The sequence below is a fragment of the Mus musculus genome, chromosome 9, assembly GCF_000001635.26.
Source record: "Mus musculus strain C57BL/6J chromosome 9, GRCm38.p6 C57BL/6J".
NCBI classification, from domain to species: domain Eukaryota; kingdom Metazoa; phylum Chordata; class Mammalia; order Rodentia; family Muridae; genus Mus; species Mus musculus.
The window spans coordinates 28,811,869-28,833,217 of record NC_000075.6 but is presented as its reverse complement, the minus strand read 5'-3'; the positions used below and the strand labels follow the sequence as shown (position 1 = coordinate 28,833,217).

At 39.0% G+C, this 21,349-nt stretch overlaps 1 protein-coding gene across 10 annotated transcripts in view; it reads right to left on the bottom strand.

Moving 5' to 3' along the window:
- Positions 1 to 21,349, bottom strand: part of Opcml (opioid binding protein/cell adhesion molecule-like) — a 1,134,695-nt gene that overhangs the window by 92,193 nt on the left and 1,021,153 nt on the right. For all 10 annotated transcript variants that reach the window (XM_011242559.3, XM_030244423.1, NM_177906.5 and 7 more), the window contains one exon: positions 19,806 to 19,931. In XM_011242559.3, coding sequence (XP_011240861.1) covers positions 19,806 to 19,931 — 126 coding nt within the window. The remainder of the gene's footprint in view (positions 1 to 19,805; positions 19,932 to 21,349) is intronic.

The following is a 21,349-nucleotide window of genomic DNA, read 5'->3' as shown; positions in this document are numbered from 1 at the left end:
CTTCTATCAAATATTTAGGACTAAAGTTCTTTACTTTGAAAATTGGAAAATTTGGCATACAAAAGAGGAAACAAACTAAAACAATACAACAACAACACCCTGATCAACTTCATTTGACTATGGCATCTGTGGTGGTTTGAATGGGATGGCCCCTATAGGGAACTGTTTATGAAGGATTAGGAGGTATGACTTTGTTGAAAGAGGTGAGTCACTGGGGTTGGGCTTTCAGGTTTCAAGAGCTCAAGCCACTCCCAGTTAACTAATTCTTGTGTCAAGCTTGGGGATCAGATGTAAAATTTCAGCTACTCTTGTAGTACTCTTAGATGATTCCTGTCTCTGTCAAACTGAAAATTAGCACTAGCTATCATGGTTTGTAATGTAAATATTTTTATGAAAATAGAAAAATGTACATTCTTACTTGTATATGCAGATTTCCTTGACTTCTCACTGCCATGGCATCTCTCACTGGCCTAACATGGCTGGCTAGAGAACCTCACTGAGTTTTACTTTCTTTTACCAGGTCTTTCTTTCTTTCTTTCTTTCTTTCTTTCTTTCTTTCTTTCTTTCTTTCTTTCTTTCTTTTCTTTCTTTCTTTCTTTCTTTCTTTCTTTCTTTCTTTCTTTCTTTCTTTCTTTCTCTCTCTCTCTCTCTCTCTCTCTCTCTCTCTCTCTCTCTCTCTCTCTCTCTCTCTCCTCCCTCCCTCCTTCCCTCCCTCCCTCCCTCCCTCCCTCCCTCCCTCCCTCCCTTCCTTCCTTTCTTTTTTTCTTTACAAAGGTTTGTAAGATTGAACTTCAAGTACTCATGTTTTCAAGGCAAATGCTTTATTGAATAGGCTGTCCCTGCCAAGGTAGATTTTTCTATTTTCTTCCTTATTTTAATTAGTATGTCATTCCCATTCAAACTCCCACCATACGTAAGTCTTGATTTCATGATTTTTCAAATTCTGAGAAATACATTGGAATTTTGATAGGGCTTATACTGATTTTCTAAATGTAGATTTCTTTTGATACCATGATCATTTGGATTCACTGTAGAATTCTATCTGACTCTCAAAAGACATCTCACACTAACATTTCTCAAATTATTATTAGTTTGTAATTATTTTACTGAAGGTTTTTATATGCAAGTTCATCATAGATATAATTAGCCTATAGTATATTTGGCTGTTTGGGGGGGGGGTCTTTGTTTGATTTTAGTGCCATGATAATGCTGGCTTTATTAAAAAAAACTTTTTGGTTTATTTTTTATAAAATAATTTGAGAAGTGTTAGTGTAAGATGACCAAGTTAAGAGTTTAATGTTAAAGAAATTATTTCTTATAATACATAATATGATCATATGAATAGATGTACAACAAAATATTTGAAATGCAACATCAGTTCATACACAGACACACATACACACACAAACAGATGCACACACACAAACAGACACACACACATACAATCAACTAAAAGTAAAGGAAATTTTTCTCAGTTTTAAGGAAAACCCTACAAACAATATTGTACTTAGTTGAGAATATGGGAAGTTCTTTCTTCTATTAGAAATTAGACAATATCAGTATAGTCAGATCTATTTACTATATGCTGACAGACAAAGTTAAAATGCACAATTTGGAAAAGGAAAGAATCAACTTATCGTTAAGAAATAATTGAAGCCATATTTATTATAGACAACAAAATAAATTGTGTTTATTGTCTTAATTAATCTTCAAAACTTATTAAGACCAAGAAATTTAGCAGTGTCATAAGAGGCAAGCTCAACACATAAAGGTCAATTGTATTTCTACATTCTTTCTATAATCAATTAAGATTGAAATCCAAGCAGCATTGTCCATAATGTCTGAAAACACAAATTACTTATAACTACATTTTTAATTCTACTGAGAATAATTGAATAAGGTTAGGTCAATGGTAGAATCCATTTCAAAGATTGAGAAATTCAATATTGTTAAGCCATCAAATTTTTTCAAACTTGTCTACAATTAAAATGTATTCACAATTTAGATTTTTATATGCTTGGTAAATATTGCCAAACTGATTCTTCAGTTATGTACTACAAAGAGTACTCTTTTCAAAACTTCAGACTTGTCAATCTAGAGTATCTGATTTTTAGAACACTATCAAGTTACAGTTGTCAAAACAGTATGGTATTGACATGGCAGTACATTACTGGGAGAAATCATAGAGCATCAGCAGAAAACCAAAATCAATGGTCAGTTGATTTTTTAGAAAAAGGATTGAAGGTCATCAATCTATAAAAGGACAGATTGCCCCTGACAGATGATATTAGACTGACTTGTGTTATATAGAAAAAAATATTTCAAACCTTTACTTCATACTATGTGCATATATTAATTCATGTAAACCTTACACTTAAACTAAAATTCTAAACATTTCAGAGGGAAAAAATAGTAGTTCATTGAATACTTTCATCCAATATAATGTTATTAAAAAGTACAACAATATTATTAAATGTTGGTGAATCAGATTCTATCACATTTAAAAACTTAATTCTCAGGGGCTGGTGAGATGGCTCAGCAGTTAAGAGCACTGACTGCTCTTCCAATGGTCTGGAGTTCAAATCCCAGCAACCACAAGGTGGCTCACAACCATCCATAACGAGATCTGACACCCTCTTTTGGTGTGTCTGAAGATAACTACAGTGTACTTACATATAATAAATAAATCAGTCTTAAAAAAAAAAAACAACCTCAATTCTCTGAAAGATATCAACAAAAATGAGAAAACAAGACAGGCTGAGCTGAAAATCCTATTCTACCTATCTATCTATCTATCTATCTATCTATCTATCTATCTATCTATCTATCTATCTATCTATTTATCTATCTATCTATCTATCTAAACATATCCAATAGAACACGTATCCAGAATATATAAATAACTATCACAACTCACCAGTTAGAAGGTAACATGATTAAGAAGAGACAAAACACTTCAACAAACAAGAAGATATCACCTAACCTGAACCCCGGAGATCTCTCAAATTCTGAGCCACCAACCAAGCAGCATACACTAGCTGGTCCAAGGCCCCTGACACATAAAAAGCAGATGACTTTCTAGCCTAGTCTCAGAGAGCAGAAGCTCCTAACCCTGGAGAGACTTGAGGCCCCAGGGAGTGGGAAGACCTGGCAGGGGTGCAGGTAAAGGGATGGGTTGTGGGGCATGGGGACATTCTCTTGGTGACAGAGGGAGGAAAAATGGGAAAAAGAACTGTGGGAGGGCAAACTGGGAAGGGGCTAATGACTGGATCATAAAAAAGGAGATATATAGATGGCCAATCAGCACAAGGAACAGTGCAGTTATCAATAACCCTCAGAGAAGTGCAATGTGAAATCAAATATACCCCCCCCCCCACCACCACTGAATGCCTACTAGAAAACAAGACATTTGGAAAAGAGAATAGCATTGTGGTAGACAGGTGTGCAGAAGGACTCAGTGCTTATACAATGTGTAAGAACATAAGCCATTTAGAAAAATAATCTGGGAGTTTCTTGTATAATTTGGCCATCCAATTTGAATCCCAAAAACTTACTCAAGAAAAGTGTAAATTCATGTTCACAAAATGCATTTACATATTTATAGCAGCTTTTGACATAATAGTCAAAAGAGTAGAAGTAGGCAAATATGTATTTAATGGCTCCCAAGTGAGCATATACTGATATATTTATAAATCATTCCATTTGTCCACAATAAAGGGATCTCACAAACAACAAGAAAGAAATGCTAAGGGTAAATAAAATAATTCAGAAATAATATATAAATTTTAGGGTTATACAAATGTTTACATGTTTTAAAAATGTGTATGTGCCTCATAGCTACATAAAGCTTATACACAATAGACAGTCATGGTATTTACTCAGGTAGAGTAGGAGAATTTGAGGATGATAAACAAGGCAGTCTTTGAAGTCAAGGAAATGTGCTGTATTAGCTTGGGTTAGTGACTACATAGAGCCATGCATTTGTTATTACAAATCCTACATTTACGTGAATCAGTTTGTAACTTACTCTTCAAATAGTTCTGCCTTTTAGTTTTTGAGATAAGGTCTTACTATATATGTAGCCCAAGCTGGTCTTGAACTCTTGATCTTCCTATCCAGCTACTTGAGTACTGGGAACATGACTGTGTACCACAAAGCTAAGATGTACATCTGCTTCTTAACTCTAATTTTATACACCTACCACAGAGACATACATGCTAATATTTGCCAATGTGCACCTAAGAGTCTATTCTTGGTTTTTAGGCTTAATGCTAAGCCTAGTAATGGGGTAGAACTGTAGAATGACCAAGTTAAGAGACCACAAACTGGTTTTTATTTGAAATCTGAAGAACATTTTCTCCGGAGGCTGAAGAGCACAGAGTATGAGAAAATGGAGGTCCAGGCAGCATTGTCATGAAGTATTTAAGGAAAAGATTTTTTAAAAAGTAGATTGTAGAGTTGGCCATCAATGCCGGGTAGAGGCCCTTGGTCTTGTGAAGATTATATGCCCCAGTACAGGGGAATGCCAGGGCCAGGAAGAGGGAGTGGGTGGGTTGGGGAGCAGGGTGAGTGAAGGGTATAGGGGACTTTCAGAGTAAACTAGGAAAGGGGATAGCATTTGAAATGTAAATGAAGAAAATATCTAATTTTTTAAAAAAAGATTAAAAAACAAAGTAGATTGCAAGGAGACCAGGCAAAGACTGGCAGAGATCCTCATTCAACAATCCCATTACTGTATCTGATGGTAATATTCAGATATTTAATATATTTATTATTTGGGGATCACTTTGGAGATGTGGGTAAAAACTCAGGATAAGTTGCTTGGTGGGTAAGATCAAATCTGTTTTCTAATAATGCTGTGTAATAATTGGGTTTTGACAAGAAATCTCAATGGCATCTACTTACAAGAGCTTCACACTTTGTGCCTCCAGGATAATGAAGTATTTTTTATGTTACCAATTACAACATACTATTTCTCTTTTTTTTTTAACATCTTTTATATAATTACCTCCATCCACTGCCTTGGACATCCCTGCTCTTCTTCACCTCTTCTCCTTCTTTTGACAAACTTGGAATCTGTTTTTAGGAGTCACCGTCCAAAGAACCCCCCTTGGTCTTCTCACATTTCAAAATATAAGTTAGCACAGGTATTTCTGAGGTCCAAACTTACTCTTAATATATATTGCCCTGTGAACATTATCAGTACCTTGCTGATATTGTCACCTTCTTGTGGCCATCAATAATTATTTTGGTTCTTCTTTCTCCAGTTTAAAGTTCAGTATATGATAGCTAACTTTATTTTTTTTGAGAGAATGTTCTCTTGGCTGTTGGGATTATAGGCCTGCCCTACTACTTCCAAGTTCTTGTCAGTACCCGGCACTCACTAATTAGTTTCTTGAATGAATGAATGAATGAATGAATGAATGAATGAATGAATACATACATACATACATACATACATACATACATACATACACACACACACACACACACATACATACATACATACATACATACATACATACATAACTGAAAGATATTTTTCCATCTACATGCAGTTGGACCAGTCTAGACCTTCATCTCCTCTTCTATGATGTAAATATCAGTCAGTTTCTACCTTTGCTTTGATTATTTCTCTCCTATCATTTGACAGAACACCTTTGTGAACATGAGGTGAGATGAAATTGAAAGTGGAACACTGATACCTTTAAAGTACAGTGATGACAATAATGATGTCCCTTTGCCTAATTAGAGTGACATATATATTAGCCATTGTATGGGGGCAGGGTCACAAAGACCACAAAAAAGAAAAATGTTTTGAAAGTACCTATGATCACAGCAATGATGGATGAAGTGATATTAGATGGGGCTTGAAGGAGTAGGTGTCTTGTGGGTCCTTCCACGTACTGGGGACAAAGCTTCAGCTAGATGCTGTGTCTACAGGAACTTTACATAATATGCAGAATCAAACACTTTGAAATTACAATTCAGATTTGGGCACATTGCCTATGCTCTAACTGTGGTCAAATGCCTGAATAGGAAGGAAATCTGTAAAAGACAGTGGAAGCAAGGCTGAGCTTGGTCCATAGTGCAAAGAGAAAGAGGAAGGTGAGCTAGAAGAAAGATTGAGGTAGCGGTTGAGGTGCACTGAGATCCAGGATAAAACTCCAAATGTCTTTCTGTGTGAAGTTCCAGAACTTCTTGTGGCCCCGCAATGCTCTGCAGGAAAGGCTCATTCCTCATTAGCAGCACTAGCAATATACCTACTGCTGGTAAGGGAGAGAAACCCTTTCACCGAAGATGTAATTACTGCATCCGGCTCCAATTGTGTAGGGACAAATAAGCCCAGCTCAGTGGAGCCAGGAGAGCACAGTGGAGAACTGGGATGAGAAGAGTTATGATTGCTAGGCTGTGCTGGGCAGAGGTGAGCTGAGCGAAGTGTCTGTGTGTGTGTGTGTGTGTGTGTGTGTGAGAGAGAGAGAGAGAGAGAGAGAGAGAGAGAGAGAGAGAGAGAGGCGGAGGACAATACTGGTACTGCTGGCTTCGGCTACATCCATTACTTTACCTAGCGTTTCTCTTAGGAAGCAAAAACCATCCAGAGTATCATTAAAACCAAACTATTTCTGGCACTCCCAGGGGGTTACTCTCAACAATAAGTTATTCTGGAATTAGAAAAAATATGAGAGAAAAAATAAAAGGAAGAGGTGGTGGCTAGACAAAGAAAAGACAGAGAAGACTTCCCTGGCTGCCTGCTCTGACTACTGGGGTGTCCCAGGTGTCTCCTTCTCAGTCTACCCCCAGAGACTTGCAGGGGAATTGTTGGGAAGAGTTCTGGGTGCCTGCATGTTATATGAGAGAAAGGGCTCACTCACCTTTTCCCTCAACCCTAGTTCCCAGTTCTTGTTAGTGTGTGAGTCAATCAGAGCCTCTGGCTGTGAAGCCCACATTCAAATCGACAGTCAACCAGTTTTGCTTAATGAGATCAGTTTACCCTGATCCCATTTACCTCCAGTGGAGGATGACTCTCCCAGGTTGGAACATTCCTAAGATTGGAGAGGTTACCCCAATTAAAATGCTCCAAACAGTACCTTCCTTCTTCCCTTTCCCTCTCTGGATCTCATACTAAGAGAGGCAGCTAATTAACCATGCTCACTGCTTTTAAACTGTGAAGGAAGGAACTTCCCCCACTGCTGCCATTTCTAGAGTCATTTCTTAAGCTCCAGCAATGTGGGAACAAACAGTTAGCACTGTGGGAAGCCCAGGATAGCAGGTGCTATGAGGGGGAAAGGGTGTGGGGAGACAGGGAGAAATGGAGCCCGGAGGAATATGGGAGGTCAAAATGCTGGTGTTACAGAGATGAATCTAGTCTATGGGATGCAAAGATCACTCACGCAATTTCCAATATTGAACTAAACACATCAAATCAAGTCATTCAATTCTTGTGTTTCCTCTTTGAAAAATTCATAAGCTTCCCTGAGGACCTGATGGGTCAGGAGTAGAATAACACCTTCTAGACCATAGAACATTGAGGTCTAGAAGGCTAGACCAGAGCAAGCTTTAGTGTCAGACGAAGGTGCAATAAATAACATCCCCATGAGATGAGCATTTGCTATTCAGCACAGAACTTTTAGGGACAGGCAGAACCAGGAATGGTGATTGGAAAGGATGGAAAGAACTCATTTTAGAGAGAATACCATTTCTACAACCTTGTAGATAAACCATGAAATGCTCCTCACTCCCATGGATAACAATGACCCCTGTAGGCTCATCTAGTTAAATACTCAGTCACCAAGGACTGGAACCCTTCGGTCAGATTAGAAAGAGTAGCCTGTGTTGGCTTGTTGAAGATAGTATCAGGCTCAGTTTCACTCTCTCTTTGCCTACAGGTCAGAATGTAGCTCTCAGCTACTGTTCCAGTGCCTGTCTGTGTGCTGCCCTGCTCCCTGCTATGATGATAATGGACTGAACAGCTGAAACTGTAAACCACCCTCCAGTGAAATGTTTTATTTTATAAGAGTTGCCTTGGTCATGTATCTCCTCACAGCACAGGAACTGAAACTAAGGCTGCCACACAGTCTTTCCTCTGCACATCAGAAGCCTTGTCATTCCAACCGTCTTTGGATGTGGAGACTGGCCTAGGAAGATCACCATTGTGCCTCCCGTTCCTTTGTCCCTGGAATAATATAAGGTAAATATTAGACCATACTCACATGGTAAATCAATAGGAATTCTTTGACCACGTTTGAAATGCAAGGTGTTATGCTTTCTTTTGGTGCTAAGAACATCACACACGTACCAGCTCATGGACTCTACTGGATCTCTAGTGGCTAAGGCACAGGGAAGGAAGAAAGGAATTATCTAGTCAAAGGAGGATATATCACCACTAGGAAATATCAGTTTATCAGTAACTCAGTTAATCAAGACATATTATTGCACTTTATGAGATTTGCCCAGAACATTGAGAGAACGGGAAAGCACAAACTCTTAGTGCTTAAGCCTCTAAGTGCTATGTCATTGATGCCCTGCTCATGTGAAGCATGCTAATAAAACATGCTGTACTCAGCTATATTGAGCTGGTAAGGATGCCTGTTGAATATCCCATAACTCAGTGTCAGAGCCTGTGTGTATATATGTGTTTGTGTGTGTGTGTCTGTCTGTCTGTCTGTTCAAATCTACTTGAGTTAGTAAGTTAGACACAGGCCTCTTAGCAATCTACCTGGAACTTCTAATGAAGCCTTCCTAAACCATGATAGGGACACTGATCTTAAAATGTCAATCAGTGCCTTCAGCATACATCTACTCTGCCTCTTTCATAAAGTGGTCCTAACCACATCTCCAGTGGGAGATGAGGCTTGCTTGTTTCCATCTTCCACTATCCTTTTATGTTTAGAAAAAGAACTATGTTTTCCTTGCCTCAGCTACACACTGACACATTGCAGAGAAAATTTAATTATAGTAAATTTGGTTGTAAATAGTAGAAACCCAGTTTAAAACACCTTAACCAAGAAAGTGTGATTCACAGAAACGTTACCCTAGGGAGAGAGAGGTTTATAGGAAGAAATACAAATGGTTATGAAAAAGAAATAGCACAGAAAGCCAGTGGTCAGATTTAGAGCCAGGGGTCTTCTCAAAGATTCTCAAGGATGCTCAAGCTAGAAGGAAGAAGGAAAGGAATAGTACTGAGATTCCCTCAACATCTGGCCAAGCGAAGGGGCTCAGTGTGTAAATTAAAACACATTATCTCCAGGGGTGGCTGCAGTGTGTTGGTGTGGAGCCAGGCTGCTTATTATTTTCTATTGAAGCCCACAATTTCAGTTCAGCAGCAAGAGTCACTGTGGACCCACTGCTGAGGCCAATTAGATCTACAGGACTTGTAAAGCTGGTCTCAATTTTATCAGTGTCCAACTGATTTCAATAGCATAGAGAAGGCTTTACAACAGACAGCAGGCAGCACTGGGTGCCTTTCTAATTCCAATTTTACACTTACTATGATACATGTTAATTTCTATTCTTATATTACAATCTAAAAGTATTTAGAATAGATACTATCAAATTCTATTCTCCTTTCCTCCATTAAGGAAAAGTCTTATTACTAATTCTTTCTGGTTTATAGGTGGGGGAATGGAGGCAGAGGTATAGTCAATTGCCATCAGAGAATGAGTAGATGTAAAGTTAGATGTTTCTAGATAAATCTAGATACAGGATCACCTTATTTCCAAGCTTTCCTGAAGTTTATTGGTATTTTTATGCTGTTTTCAAAATACTGAGCAAAATCCTTAAGTACCTCTGTGCGATGTGTTCTCTCTCAGGTTTGTCTAACATAGAGGGTTGTTTCTTGCAGATCCAGCTCCCTCTTCCAACTTGAACATGGTGTTTCTTGCCTGGAAGGTGTCTACCCAGGGAGCTAACAAGTGTTCCTATCACCGTATCTTTCCTAATGGACTTCTATTGATCCTCAAAGGTCACTTGAACATTATCTTCTTGGGGAAAACTTGCTCTGCACTGGGTCAGGTCTTCCTGTGTTCCATTCACGACATTCGCCACCACAGTGGCATTGTACGTGCTGAATTATTTGATCTCTGAGTATCTCTTCCCTAGAAGGTCAGCTTTTTAATTCAGTGGGGGCTCACTTCTACCTTATACCCCATTTGCTGTGGGCGAGGGAAAGCAGTTATTGTGAATGAAGCAAATGAGTGAGTTAATGAATAAATAAGAAATAAAAGATGGAGAAAGCATGACAACAAACAGCAGCAGCATTGCCAATTCCAATTTTACAGGGAATTAGTTGAGGTTTTTACTTGGTATGGTACATGTTAACATCCATTTTTATATTTATCCTCTAAAGAGCCCGATGAAGATGCTAAACATCATTTCAGTACAAGCTGAATTTCTAGCTGCTCTGTTTCTGACACGCATAGTTTCTCAGCTCAGAGTGGGAAATATAAATACAAATACTGACTACATATCCAGTGCAACACCTCGAGCCATCAAGATTGCCCGCTCCAAGAGGAGTCACTTCTCTGGGGACTTTAGAAAGGGAAGCCCGGGAAACTGCCATCTGTTCTCTAGTGAAGACTCCTCCTCTCTAGAGAGGCAGAATACGGGTTATCACTAAGGAGCTATCTGCTCATGCTTCCCAGCCATTAGGGTTAGTGTTGAACTATGATAACTGGGTCAGGGACATCAGGTAAGCAGTGGCATAGGAAGACTGCATCTGTCTGCCAGAATAGCTTACTGTGCCCTCCTCCTTCTCAGGCATCAGATCTTCAGCCTCCCAAGGAGGAGATTCTCAGGAATTTATGACTCAATCAACTCACCCAAAAGGAGCATAAATGGGATTAGTTTTAATATTGTTAAGTTGCAAAAATACAGGCATATGTGCATGCCAAAGCGAAATGTACGCAAGCAAAGGGGGGGAACATATGGGCACCCATATGGTGAAAAGCGCATTGCTAGACCTTCATACACTTCTCATTTACAACAAGAACCAAAGTTAGTGAACATAAATTTGCTTTGCAAAAATGTGAGAGGAACAGCTTGTTTGCCCATAACTGTTCCACTGTGCAAGATATGTATAACCTTGATTTCTCATCTCAGACACCTCTTTCTCACACTCCAGGGATTAATTAGGCTCTAAACATGACTCCAGATTAGAAACAAAGATCCTGGCTGCCTTGCAGAAAGACAAAGGAGCAGTAGTAAGGACGGATGATGCAGTAGGTCAGCTAATAGGTGATTCCTATCAGTGGCTGGAACTTGGACATGGGGTGGCTTAGAAGAGAAACAAGGCTGGTAGTTCTCAGGGGGGTTATTTTAATTGAAGCAGGGGAGTAACAGAAATCACCAACAGACAACTGCATGGCTGTGCCTTTCATTAGGAGACTGTGCTTTTGTTAGAACAACATGATGTGGAGCTAGAAACTTAGTCAGGCATTGGAAAGTGATGTGGAGGAAGGAAGAAAAAGAGGAGAGTACAGATGATACTCAAAGTTAGTGGGTACCCTTGGGTGCCCCTGATAACAAGCAGAAGTTGATTTAAAGTGCACCATTCTAGTTCGAAGCCACAGGAACCATTTTTTGTGCAGCACAAAGAGGTCCAGATTCAAAGCTCAGAAACTCGGACACTTTTGTAGATGCCCAGCTTAGCCAGCTGGGAATCACCTGACAGCTTTTTGACCTTTTCCTTTGTTTCCATACCCGTGAAACTGTCATAGCATTCCTTCTCTGACTTATTTGGAGAATGGCGACAATCTCATGTGAGATGACACATGTGGAAGTATAAACTACAGATCTCTCTATAAGCACTTATAATGAACACAACTGCTTGCTGATTGATTATTAATGGAAAGCTAAAGGTTCATTTTACTTACTACTTTTTGTAATTTTATTTTGAAATAAATATTGATTTACAAGAAGTTGTAAGAATAGTAAGCAAGTTACATACACTTACCACTAACTTTTCACAATTATGGTCTTTTATGTTAATTGAATATGAATATTGATTAAATCTACATAGATATATGTGTATACTGTAATGATGCTGGGAAACTTCCATGGGCTTTTATGTTTTGCATGCTTATTCACATGTGTTTGACCACAGCAATCAAGATGTGACATGTTCCATACCAAGGCAGTGCTGGACCATTGGCCTCTTCTCCATCTGCCCCTATCCCTGTAAGTCACTGATCTGTAGTCTGTTGTTATACTTTTTCAGTTTTAAGAATTTTATGAAAGCGGGATAATATAGTGTATTAACTTCTCTACTAAACATAGTGCCCAGAGTTCATTCATTCATTCTTTCTAAATTGTCAAGTGAATAAGAGTTTCCTTTTTTCTTTCTTTCTTTCTTTCTTTCTTTCTTTCTTTCTTTCTTTCTTTCTTTCTTTCTTCCCTTTCTTTCTTTCTTTCTTTCTTTCTTTCTTTCTTTCTTTCTTTCTTTCTTTCTTTCTTCCTTCCTTCCTTCCTTCCTTCCTTTCTCTCTCTCTCTCTCTCTCTCTCTCTCTCTCTCTCTCTCTCTCTCTCCCTCCCTCCCTCCCTCCCTCCCTCCCTCCCTTCCTTCCTTCCTCTCTTTCTTTCTCTTCTTCATCCTCCTCTGCCTCCTCCTCTTCTTCATCTTCATCTTGCTGTGCAGTATTCCATGGTGTGAATATACCATGCCATAGTTTAGATACACGCCCACTGAAAGAAATTTGGCTTGTTTCCAAATTTGTCTATTATAATAAAGCATCTGAATAAATTTTCAGTTTACAGGTAGAGAACAAAAACATTGACTTGCTTAATGACTCAAGAATAAAGGGATTGGGAAATAAAATTAAATCATAGTACATTTCTCTCAGGACTGATGGAACATTAAATAAATTAAATATAAGACTGGTACTGAGTGCAGTTATATTGATAGATAGGGATGAGCAGTCTTGGAGGTCATTGGACCCCCTCCACCCTGGTTGCCTTTGGACTCTGCCTTCTGTTTTCTTGGAAATACCCAAATGTGAAACATCTGCTTTGCCAATCTTTAAGATTTAAAATTGCTTTGTTGAAGCCCAGTAAGGGAAAAATACTTTCTTCTGGTCCAAAGCATTTAACCTGAGTTCTAATTCTCCCCTGGGTGGAGACATGACATTCTGGTTTGCCCTAAAGATTAGAACATTACAATGTATTGTCTACTCCCTCAAAGTTAATATAGCTGAGCCTTGTCAATCATCTGTACCATTTGTACATCTGTCTTTACATCTGTAAAGGTGATTTACCTAACAACATGCTAGGGAGGTAGGAGGGGTAATTATTCCTTGTTGAGACATTGCATGTCTCCCCCAAACCCTCTCCTGATGTAGCTGCTTATAGACCTTCTGCCCAGCAGTACTACTAATAAGCCTTCCCACTTTTCTGAGTACAGGCTCAAAAAGGATAATTTTGATTTTTCCCCTTTCTTTTTTTCTGATACTGGCCAAAGGACAAAGCATGCTTTTCCTTACATTCCAGGCTTGCTCACTATTTCCCTGAAGCCCCTTCTCCTCCCCTTTGGAACGTAACTGCTTGCTGATATCTATTGCTAAGCCTACCTTCTCCCATGGATTTTAACTCAAAAGGTGCAGCTGTCTTTCTTCCTCTTATTCATCTCCCTCTTTCTAGCAGTCATGGTTTACAAGTTGCCTGCTCTGTCATTGTTTTTTCAAATTAATAAAATGATCCTGGAGCTTTGTTCTGAATCTGAAAAGAGTTTTTAAACCCTTTTGTTAACAAGACTAAGAAACCTAGAAAGGAATTCCATAATCCTAGTTACACAGTGAACTCCCAACATGATAATATCACACACACACACACACACACACACACACACACACACACACACACACACATTCCATAGTAACAATCCATGGTCCACAGTGATGGATACTGTTGGCATTTTGTCTAGGTTCTGTCCCCACAGTTACCTGGCAACAGCCAGGTGTGCCTGACTCAGTATAAAAGGAGCTGCTTGCCCCCTCTTCTCTCTCTTGCTCCCTTCTCTTCTCTTTCCCCTGCTTCCTTACCCTTTTCCCCTTCTCTCCCCCATTTCCCTCTCTCTCTCCCCATGTGGCTCATGGCCAGCCTCTACTCTTTAAACTCTCTCTCTCTCTCTCTGTCTGTCTCTCTGCCTTCTTCTCCTACCCTGAATAAACTCTATTCTAGACTATACCACTATGCCATCGTGTGGCTGGTACCTGAGGGGGAAGGGATGCCTCGGCTTGAGACTGCAGAGGTAGCCCCTTTCCCCACATCATACTGTGCCTCTACCAAGCATATACCTAGCTCTTCTCTCATCTTTTTATAAAACACAACAGATACTTGCCATTCTTTTTTTAAAAAAAAATTTCATCCCAAGGATTATCTGATGAGTTTGAAATATACTGCCCCATCGTACAGTGCAAGAAATGAGGCTAAGGGTGGGTAAAGGGATAATTCTCCTTATTAAGAGCCGAACTATCAAGCTCAAGTGCAAACCACTGAAGTCCACATACATCCAGTGAGATAATACACCACCTGCAAAGGAATCATACCTACAAATATGGCCACCCCACATTTGGGGCGATAAGGAACTGGTAAGTGGTTTGAGACTTTCTCCCCATGGATTATAAAGGAGCAAATAAAGCCTATGGGTGAAACAGGCATAAATCTGTATACTTTCAAGCTCAGTATTAAATAGAGAAAACAAAAGATAAAATCACCAATCAAGTGAGAACCACGGATGTTGGTTTTGCTAGCACTAGCTCTGCCACAACCACAGAAACCATGTACCTAGCAATGCCATGTGTTACAACAATACCATATTCTACTTGTTTCTGATGACCACCAGGATACTGCATTTCCTCCAGGAGAGCCAAGCTGAGTAGATTTTACTCAGGATCAATCCATTGGGTCACATAGATTTTTCATTGTGACAAATTAGAAGCAAACAACCAGAAGAAAGGTGGCAGCTAGAAAATAGGCACACTGAATTCAGGGAGAATTGTCAATTAATAGTGTGTTTAGGGTTTTAAAAAAGAGAAGCAGAGAAACAGTGGACACCCAACAGAAGGATTTAAACTATTTAAAGGGTATATTCCTAGTTATCCTACTTCCTGAGTGCTCAGGTACAAACAACTGAAATGTTTAGCGCTGTTGTTAAACTATCAACATGAGGCTAACTGGTATCCACTAGACTGAAGAATCAGAAGAGAACTCACTGCATTTTTTAAAAGGGCTTCAATTAAAATGACTCAAGTCAATGCATAAAGGAGTCAGCTTCAGTTACCTAGAAAATTCTGCAAAAATAATTCATCCACCGGCTCCCTGAGGTATTACCCTGTATGAGTAGATTGTGTGAGCGACTCACTCACAGGTGAATGGCTGTCATCTTAAAATCTCAGTGGAGGGAGACAGAAGAGAAGACTTTATTATGTTCGCCAAACATCTGGCCTTCCCAAGTATGTCATTAGACATTGGGCCAGGTGTGAGGCATCAGAGTGGATTGCTATGGTATCACAAGAGGGAAAGAAACACAGCTCTCTGTAGAACAGCAAGTCTATCTATACTGCCTCTGCTCCCATCCCTGGATCTTAGTATTCACATCACCCTTGCACACAGGAGAGCAATCCCCCTGCTTCTGCTGCTCCGAATGACTCTTCTCCTCTTTGCACGAAGGAATCAGTAAATAATTCCTGAAACCCCACTCATTCACAGCATGCTGCAAACACACTGGCCCCTTGCTCATCCGCTTTGCTCGCCTGTTTCCATACATGCTTTCCCTATTCTGCAGAAGTCAAATCTTTGAGGCAGAAACCCATGAATCATTTTTTTAGCCCTGCACTGCAGGTAACCATTCAGCGAATCTACACTTGCAAAGGCCATTGGGCAAGTCTCATATCCTTTATCACATCCATAAGAATATATTTTTATTAGTAAGCTATTATCTCCTTAGATCATTAAGAATAACTCTTTATGCCGGGCAGTGGTGGCGCATGCCTTTAATCCTAGCACTTGGGAGCCAGAGGCAGGCAGATTTCTGAGTTCCAGGCCAGCCTGGTCTACAGAGTGAGTTCCAGGACAGCCAGGGCTATACAGAGAAAACCTGTCTCATAAAACTAAATAAATAAATAAATAAATAAATAAATAACTTTTTATATCCAAAGATATGCAGTCATATGCTTGGTGGTTTATATGTCCACTCTGAAAACCCAGATGTACATCTACAGAAAACTTTTCCTGGAGTGGTCACAACACATGATCCTGTAAAGAGCCCAGCTTCCCTGGAAGTGCTGAAGGTATCCTGTCTTCTGTAATGCTGTCACTGGGGATCTTAGCATAATTTTAAAGCTGGAGAGGAAACAGGTTCAGAGGGCTTCATCTCTTCACTCAGTCTAGAAATTAGAGAAGCTAAGATACTTTAGAGTCATATCAGACACCTGGTGGGTTCCTCAACCCTCTCAGCTACTTTTGGAATGTAGACTTAGGTATAGTCATTGCTTCTCACGAGGAGTTACTACAGAGGAATTCCCAGGAATGTAGCAATATGCAGGATATTTGCACCAAGGGGACCAGATGACACTATTCAAGGCTTCCTCATCCGGCCCCATTTCCATACCATTTTAAAGAAATATTTACCATCCATTGTTCAACTATCCTTTCACTATACAATCCCATTCCTTTACTTTAAGCTTTATAGGTTTTTTTGTTTGTTTTTTGGTTGGCTGGTTTTGGTTTTTATAACTTTTCTTCACTATGTCTTTTTTTTTTTTTATAATTTTAGACATTTCTTATATTTTTGGACATATCATGCTTACCGTTATTAGTTGCCTATGTGTTACCGATGCACACTTATTTTTACTTGTTTTTATGATTTCTAAGAATTGTCATCATGTACTCAGACTCCCGTTTTATGACTTTGGGCTTCAAACTCAGAGCATTGGACATACTAGGCACATCCATGTTCTATCTATACACCCTCGCTTACACTTGCATGTTAAAACCTAAGCATGAATATTCTTAGGCCATAATCATCTGTTCATTGATATATTTTTCCTAAATTGTTTGTTTATTTATTCCAATTATCTAAGCCCATAATTTAAGCCATATGTTTCAGGAACTGCATCAGTCTTTGGGGAACAGAACTGTTCAGTGGATTTAATTCTCATGTGTAACACCATTGGAATGTCAAAAGAAATGGGATTGTAACCTTTAGTTTTTATTCTTCCATTCTCAAATAAGCAACACTTTGTTCTTCCCTCACTATGCTGTTTGGTGCTCCCAGGTACTGGATGCTTCTCTGAAGCTTTAGGACAACTCCCAGGCTTCAAGTAACGCTCACCAGGTTTTAAACAGAGACGACAATGAGTCCATGCATCAGATGCAAATTTCAAGCTTGCAAACTCTCCAGATCTTTGAAAACTTCAGAGACAATGTCTTGAGTTGAACAGTTTAAATGGCATTGCAAGCAGATACATAAAGACAATGGTAGCCATGAAAGCTGGGGAACCAAAGGCCTGAAGACAAAGCCTTGCTCACAGTGGTATGCAGTCCTGGAGACTAAAAGAGCACAGGCAACATTTAAATTTAGAATTTGATGGGTTTTTTTTTCTTTCTGACACTGAATTGCAACTATTACACTCTATAAAAGGTTGGGAGATGAATGAATCTCTCTCTCTCTCTCTCTCTTTTTCAAAAGGGGGAAGGAACCCTTTCCAGCATACCATGAGAAAGAATTGCTTCAAAACACTCACAAAGTCAAAGTGCTTTTTACAATGTTTCCAGGCTTAGAGAACTATATAGTTGGGATCAAATAAGTATATTCTGAGATTTAAAGCATTTATAAATACATCCAACTTTATAAAATGCATAAAAATTGGCGTCCTGGTTAGATATATTCTTGTCGATCACATAAAGCATAAATTCTCTCCAGCTTTAGACAAAAGTCACCTGGGGCTCTGGCTTTTAGGGACATGCGCTCTGGTTGCACTTACATTAAAGCTGAGCACTGCAATGCCAACTGTGAGTATGTTTTCATGCTTTTGTTGATGTTATAATATGAAAATTTTAGGTTTCAATATCTGTAGTCTTCTTATATGTCTAGATACTTCAAATTTTGTTAGAATCTAATTTATACTCAGTACTTACTTTTAGTGCAAAGTTATATTCATCTTGACTTATTTTGACTTCTAGGGATGACTTTCTCACCAACACATGATATTCTCAGTCAATTTAGCCTTGGTATTTCTGGTAGCTCTACCATAGTTGTATCTCATGCTTTACCATAGTGGTATCTCTACCACAGTGGTACCTCATTTTGGTCTGAATGTTATTACTATGAAATTCTTCATGTACTTTATTTGCTATTCATACATCTGTTTTGGGCTGTTATGACTGACTGTGCATTAGAAATTCTCATATACAGTTGGTGCCATTACTTTGTCAGAAATCAGTACAATTTTCTTCAAAGACTTTTAAAAGGTGATTTATAATTTTTAAATTGATTTCATGTAGTCTTAATCGAGTTGAAGTTTTGATGGAAATTGGGCCTTTATAAAGGCAATCAAGTAAAACTAATAAATAAACAAGAAGAGGTAATTGCTATGATCCCTATAGGATTTGGCTAATCTCCTTATAAAAAGGGGAAGTTTGCATAAGTCACACATAAGGAGAATGCTACTGAGGATGAAGGCAGAGACCTAAGAGACACATTTACAAACCAAGCCATACCATGACTGATAGAAAAAGGGAGTGAGGGAGGGAAGGAGAATGGACAAGATTGTCCATCACAGCTAAGGAAGGAAATCAACCTGGCCATGATTTGACCTTTGACACACAGCCTCCAGCAATAGGAAGGAGTACATTTCCATTTATTTCATGAAATTTTCTATTTTTTGCACTGGGCTAGGGCAGCCCTGGGAAGCTCAAGCAAGTCTGCTATTGTTTTCTTTCCTTCTCAGGGAGGGAATTTTGTATTTTGGAGATCTCTGCCTTTCTCAAGGTTACTGAGATTAAGTCCCTTGCTTTCTTTGAGATGTGCATTAGTTTTACATTACACACAGGCATATGTGTATTTTCCTAGTCACTGGTTTCACGTTTGTGTTTTCTAATGCCTGAGGGAGCACTTGATTCCTGTATAATCTCAAGAATCAATCATAGTTTGCTGGCAACAGTGTAATATATCAGATGGCTCTGTGCCCATCTTTGAAAGTTCAAGTTGGACCAAGTTTTATTTCCAAGGAGATAAGAACCCATGTCCTTTAGATTTCCTTCATATTTAGTGAGAGATGGTAGTAACTGATGTGTTAATACCAATTGCTGAACACCCAGCAAGGTCATGCAGAGTGCAATCCCCCACTCCACTGACCTTTCCCCCACATCAGATCCAACAGATACAGTTCTCTAAAACTGTTCTGAAAATACAAGCAGGTATGGTTTTCTTTAGTACACATACAGTAATGTCAAAGTTCCCCAGGGCATGCTGTCAACATCACCACCACCATAAGAAAGGGCACATCCATCTCCACACAAGTTACTATCACTCAACAAAAGCTACTCACACACTCTTCCTTTCAGTTTGAAAACAAAGGCTTCCCAAGTCATGAAAGAAAAGCTGAGCAGATAATTTAGGTAATTTTCTTCTGCAAATTCCTTGCCTGGAATGTGGCACTTAGCAGCAGATACATAAAACAGATTGGTCCTGAGATGGCGTATTGATGCATTCACATACAATGTTATTTTCTGGATACTGATCTCCTTTTAGCATGAGAACCAAGCCGGCTTTTAAAGTACACTCTTAAAACTTTGCATGGTAAATACCTTACCCTTGACTGACAGGTGCCTCCATGTCACCGTTGGTTCTGGTCTGCCAATTGCAAGACATAACAGGGTCACACTGCTTCCTTCATTCACGGTAATGTCTGACGAGATGTTCATTATCTGGGGAGGAACTGTAAAGAAACACAGAAGAGAAGAAAAAACTGAGAATGATATTTTTGTGTGTGCTTAAAAAAGAGCTGTCAGCCTATGAATATGATATATGTTTGTAGGATGAACATCATTTTAATCCCACTTTGTTTGTCTTGGCAAAGATCTGATAAATGCCATCATTTATAGAATGTGTCTAACAGAAAAACAGAGTGTTGCGCCCTGTTGAGAAAGTATGAATGAACGCATTGTTGTGTGTGTACAGTGGCTTTGAAGCTCTCAAGATCCAGGTATAACCACTTATTTGATTAAAGGCAAGGTCAAAGGTAAAACACAAGGACCTGAGAGAGTCCCTCTTTACCCACAGATTCCTTTCTTCTTTACATAGTTTCCAGTCACATAAAGGAAAGGGAGTAATTGAATGTATATTTCCTACAAAGTAAACAGATATGAACAAAACAATAGGCAGCTGTCAAAACCAGAACGTTTCTGTTGAGTCATCCATGGAAACTTCAGACCAAATTCAAATTTTGCTAAGCATTGTTGTTAAGTTTTGTGAAAACTTTATACATGCATTTAAAGTGTTTCTGATCAAACATCTACCCCGTACTTCTCTCTAATTTCTCTCCTATTCCACTACCACTTTTTCCTTCTGACCTTATGCATTCTTCTCTATTTTAAAAAAACTACTGAGTCAGTTTGTTGTTCTCTGTAGATGGGTGTAGGATCATCTACTGAAGCATGGATAGTCATTTAGGGGATATACTTGAAGCAAACATATTCTCCCTCTCCTAATAGGTATCAGTTGTCAATAACTTCTCAGTGAGTGGTGGGACCTCAGCAATTTTCAGTTTAGATGTACAAGGGTCCTGTTATGCATGGAAAATGGTTTACCTATAGTCATTCACTGCCTTTGGCTCTTGCAATATTTCCACCTTCTCCTTTGTGATGATTCATGAGCCTTAGGAGATGGGCATATAATACAAATATCTCACTTACAGTTGAGCACTCCATAGTCTTTTATTCTCTGCATATTAGTCAGTTGTGACTCTCTATGTTTACTAGAATGTTAACTATGCACTGTTAAAAGAAGTTTTTCTGATAGGTATTGAGAGATCCACTGACCTGTAGATATCAAATAAAATCTTAGGGATCAGTTTATTACTATCTTCATTTAGTAGAATTAGTGTTTTCTCTAGGGCTTATGACCTAGCCTGTCATGGACTTTCCTCCCTCCAGTTAATAAACATACCAGGCATGCGTTTGTCTTGTGAAGAAGACTTTAAATGTAATTAGAAAGTGGTTGGTTGTTTCCATGACTTTTGTGCCTTTGTTCTACCAGTGAGCACATCTTGTTAGGTTGGTTATTGTTGTCCACAGGTTTCACAGCTGGGTAAGTGTTGAATACGTTTGTTCCCTGGGATTGTAAGCAGAGCCTTCC